Genomic DNA, 4,885 nt, shown 5'->3' on the forward strand with positions numbered 1-4,885 from the left:
AACAAGGTAATTGATTTGATTCATTAGGGACATTCTGAACTGTTGATCCTGTCACAGAGCTATTTTAGGGGGGGGGGGGGGCACTAAATAGCACGAGTTAGATATTATTGTAATTTTCTGGACCTTTGCCCGAGGACATTTTCTCAATCTGGACCTTTTGGAATTTTAGTTGAATACCCCTGCAATAGCCTATCATACTTAACGATATAAACCCCGGGCACTAGGATTGAACCAATCTATGAACTGTCTGAAACAATGGATATCCGCGGCCCCAAATGGGCCCCAAACTAATTTTCCGCAAACATGCCACTCCCCTTGGGGCTAAGCCCCCCCATTCTTTAAATCCTAGAAACGCCCCTGTCACAGAAAAACCATGCCAACCGTCAAGAGCAAGAAGAAGAAGCCGAAGAAGGAAGTCATCGAAGGAGAGGAGCAGGGAGAAGGTGAGAGGTGACGCCTGCAGCTCCACACCACACTCTTTTCTCTTCTATTCTAGTTCACCATATTTTGTTTCTCTACAGTTGGTGTGGAGGTGGAGATGGAGGAAGTGACCAATAGGAGCCACTCTGTCAGCAGAGACTCTTTGACCCCAGAGCCGCAGTATCCAGCACCACAGAAGAAGAAGAAAAAGAAGAGGGCGCCTACTATAGGTAGAAACAATGGACCAACTGTTATTCATGCCACCTGTTTTAAGAACCTGCGATTAACATGTGTTTGTGTAAGTAAACACAGTAGAGGGAGGGGTTAAGTTGTATTCACACACCAGTACCTCCATCTTTGTTGTTACACTTTATGCATCAGCATGTTTGTAGAAGCAGAATAGGGATTTCTGGGTCAAAACCCCAGCAAGACTTGCATTATAAGCTATAGTTCTAACATTCTCATATTTAGCAGCGAATGTTTTTCATGTTCACCAGCTAAGTTTGTCTTGTTGTCACGCTAGCATTTGTTAATTAGCGGTAAAAAGTACAGCTGAATCTGATGGGTATGCCATTAGTTTTTTTTGGTATTTTTGTCAGAAACCAAAGTATTTTACAGTTGTTAGTATTGAAGTCTTTTGACTCAAATGTTTACCCAATGATGGCGTTAAATGAAAAGTCTCAGGAGCAACAAGGTTAATGCATCATCCATAGAGAAACATGAATGTCTGACCACATTTAATTCATCCAGTTGTCGTTGAGATATTTCACTATTTCAGTTATATTTTGTGGATAAAACCGATTTTGACACTAAAGTTTACTTTAAACACATTATGGAGACAACAAGAATGAATGAAAAGGAAATAAATTAATCAAATCCCTGAATCCACCATGTTTCATGAACTGAAGGGTTTTTCCGTTCTTCCTTATGAACATGGCGTCCTAAAAAAAATGATTTTATTCAGAAAAGTATTACATGTAGCTCTGACTTTCAGCAAGATACATAGTTTAGTCAAAGTGGAAAAGGTTTTCTTTGTGTTGAAAATAAACCTCATGTTTCATGTGCCGTTTTGTTTTGTTCAGATCTGGAAGCAGAGAATGCCGACGTGCCAAATGGTAACATGGCCGAGCCCGACATGGACGGAGAGGAAATGACTGTTGCCGCAACCAGAAAGACGAAAAGGAAGAGGTGAGTTTAATAATGAGTTCATGAGAATGTTGAAGGGATGATGGATGTAGATGAAAAGTCAAAGGATCACCAAAGTTATTACAAGTCATTCTGAGGGGAAGTTCTGAACCACATTTCATCACAACCAATCCAATGGTTGTTGAGGTATTTCAGTCTCCAACCACACAGCGTGGCTAAACATGTAAGGTGCTTCGGACAAAACCGCTCTTTCTCAAATCACGTGGCAGGAAGGTGAAGGCGCCGGAGCACTACAGCAATGATCTGGGAGCCGAGGACGACGACATCATCACAGACCCTCAGTCCCCGATCCCCCAGCATTCCCTGTTCTCCGCCCCACACGGACACAGCCAGCCGGTCGGCAAAGTCTTTGTGGAGAGAAACAGTGAGTGTGAAAGACAAGGCTGGCAGTGACAACAAACACAACTAGAAAGGTGCACTCATTAGACCACTGCCGTGTTGTGTGATTCAGTGAATACAACCAACAAGTTGCTATAACAATGGCCTGTAAGGCGTCGCAAAACAAACATTCAAACTCAAAAACAATAGGAGACAAACTCAGACAATCAGCTTGAAGTGGCAACCCAAAATATTGCTCAGTTTCTGCAGCAGAATGCGAGATTAGCCGGAGACGGACACAGAGATGCACACTCAGTCCGTCACGGACGCACACACACACACACACACACACACACACACACACACACACACACACACACACGCACGTTTGGACATTTAGTTATTTGTTCATTTGTTTTTAGCCAACAACTACAAAAACAGTGCAAAAATATAATAATAAACTTTTTTATGAAAGAGAAAATTTGAATTTACATTAACTGGAGTGAATAAACAAATGTTCATTCGTCATTGATTGTTCAATTTTAAGTACCATACTCGTCCTTTTGTAGTATTTTTGTCCCACTTCATGTAGTTTGTATCTTGTAATGGCTTCAAGCAAATATCTGTTTGAAAAGAACAAACCCACAAGTTTGTTCTAGGGTTCATAAAATAATAAATCACTTCATTTTATTTCACCAGCAAGGATTTGATTTATTTTACTTGGACCCCATTTAAAATGAGTCACTTCATGCTTCGGCTGATCTCATAAAAAAGTGTGTGTGTGTGTGTGTGTGTGTGTGTGTGTGCAGGGCGTTTCCAAGCAGAGCGAGTTGATCAGCTCCGACACTCTGAGATGATGGATGACTACATGGACCCCAGACAGATCTGGACCACCAGAGACGTCGCTATGAGGGTCCACAGTGGCTTCAGGTCTGCAAACACTCACAAACGCACACATATATACTATTAGAAAACTCTTTTACACATTGTCCTGTGTTTGTGTGTGTGTGTGTGTGTTCTCCCTCTGCAGGGTGATCGGTCTGTTCTCTCACGGTTTCCTGGCCGGCTACGCAGTGTGGAACATCATTGTTGTGTATGTGCTGGCGGGTGAGCAGATGACCATGCTGCCCAACCTGCTGCAGCAGTATCACCTACTGGCCTACCCAGCTCAGTCTCTGCTGTACCTGCTGCTGACCATCAGCACCGTGTCGGCATTCGACAGGTCTGTGGATCTCTGGGTGTGAGAGTGTGTGTGTGTCTGTTTGTTATTGTACCAATACTTGTTGGGTAGTTTTATCTAAATGCATCATATTCTATAAAATCATCATATGTTTGTAGCGCCACTGCCCTATGAGAAAAACAGCTATTTTTCAGCTTTGTCATGAAACATTTGAATAGTTTATTGAGCTTTTAAGAAGTAGGAGAATTTTCACAACACATTAAGGAACACTTAATAATTTAAAATCAACACACCTGGAGCTACATGATGAAAGACGTGACAAATGTGGTGCGGACAAATTACAACATTTGCCTCTGAGCTGAAGTGGCATAGAAGTATAAAGTTGCATTCAAATGAAAATACTCAAGTAAAGTACAATTACGTTGAATTTGTGACGACTAACAGCTTCATGTTTGGTCTCACCTGCAGGGTGAACCTGGCCAAAGCCTCCATGGCACTGAGAGGCTTCCTCACTCTGGACCCTGCTGCTCTGGCTTCTTTCTGTAAGTGAGATAAGACGAAGAAGATGACATGGATGATGAAGATGATGATGATGTGTTCCAAAAAACGTTTCTCTTTGTGTTCAGTGTATTTCATAGCCCTGATCCTGTCCCTCAGTCAGCAAATGACCAGCGATCGCATCAACCTCTATCCTACGGCCAACGAGACTCTGTGGTGAGAACTTGTATTGTGTTTCACTGTATTGTACTGTGTTGTATTGCTTTGTACTGCACCATATTGTGTATTCTGCTGTATTGTAATGCACTGTATTGTATATACTCTCACCTCCTCCAGGCCTCCAGGTTCAGATCAGCAGATCCTGCGGCCGTGGATCATAGTGAACCTGGTGGTGGCGATGTTGGTGGGCCTGGCCTGGGCTGTCGTTTCCACCCGGCCCGACGTCGACTACACAGAAGGTAGGTGGAGATATTGTGCTGCACATTAGTGTCAAGTTAAATCTTTGGTGAAACACATGTATAGAATCGACTCTAATTAAATGTTGGCTGATGGCTTGAACACATGTAACACTAGAGGTGTTTAAAAGACAAATAGAAATATGTGAAGAGGAAACCCCACTCTGATTTATTTTGTAGAATTACTAAGTAAATAGCTGTGCCATTATAGCATCTCTCAGATTATTGTGAATGCATATGTTAAGTCATATTCATTAAGGCTGAAGCAACACGTAATAGTGTAAAAACATTCTTTTTTAGTTTTGTGCATGTATGTTTCATGCTTGATGCTACCATTGGATAGCGCCAAAGTAAAACATGTTATCAAATACTACACACAGTGACTTTACTTTTTCTGCAGAGTTTTTGATGACGATGGAAGTGGAGGGATTCCCGAGAGGAGACGAGAATCTGGACATCCCTGTCTGAAAGTCTGCAAACCTCTCCCCGACTGTCCGTCTGTCCGACTCTAAATCAGTTATCTTGTTCATTTCACGTATGTTTTTGTACAAAATGTTTTCTAGCACTTTGTTTTGCTGAGTGTTATTTTGTAAATAAATAAATACAGTATATGTACAGTATCACCTGTTCGTTGTTTTGTGGTTGTTTTTGTGTTTACAGCATTTGACCACAGGATGGCGCTACTGCTCTAAGAAACAAGTGAGGAGAATTATTTCAATATTGAATTTTATCACATTGTCTGCAGCACTCAGTCAACAACATGAGGTTGAGATGTTCAATTGTAGAATGAAGCTATAATTAAATCCCC

General features: G+C 41.7%; 1 protein-coding gene across 1 annotated transcript; it reads left to right on the plus strand.

Annotated features, from left to right (window-relative positions):
* Positions 1-373: 373 nt before the first annotated feature.
* On the plus strand, positions 374-4,545 carry LOC306783157 (transmembrane protein 237A-like; the record flags this gene model as incomplete). Its single annotated transcript, XM_079276693.1, has 10 exons — positions 374-443; positions 522-650; positions 1,503-1,608; positions 1,836-1,990; positions 2,754-2,874; positions 2,975-3,166; positions 3,593-3,666; positions 3,751-3,838; positions 3,959-4,080; positions 4,478-4,545. The coding sequence occupies 10 exons, from the start codon at positions 374-376 to the stop codon at positions 4,543-4,545; spliced, it is 1,125 nt and encodes a 374-aa protein (XP_079132819.1).
* Positions 4,546-4,885: the final 340 nt, after the last annotated feature.

Source organism: Melanostigma gelatinosum (genome assembly GCF_949748355.1).
Source record: "Melanostigma gelatinosum genome assembly, chromosome: 10".
In the NCBI taxonomy this organism is placed as follows: domain Eukaryota; kingdom Metazoa; phylum Chordata; class Actinopteri; order Perciformes; family Zoarcidae; genus Melanostigma; species Melanostigma gelatinosum.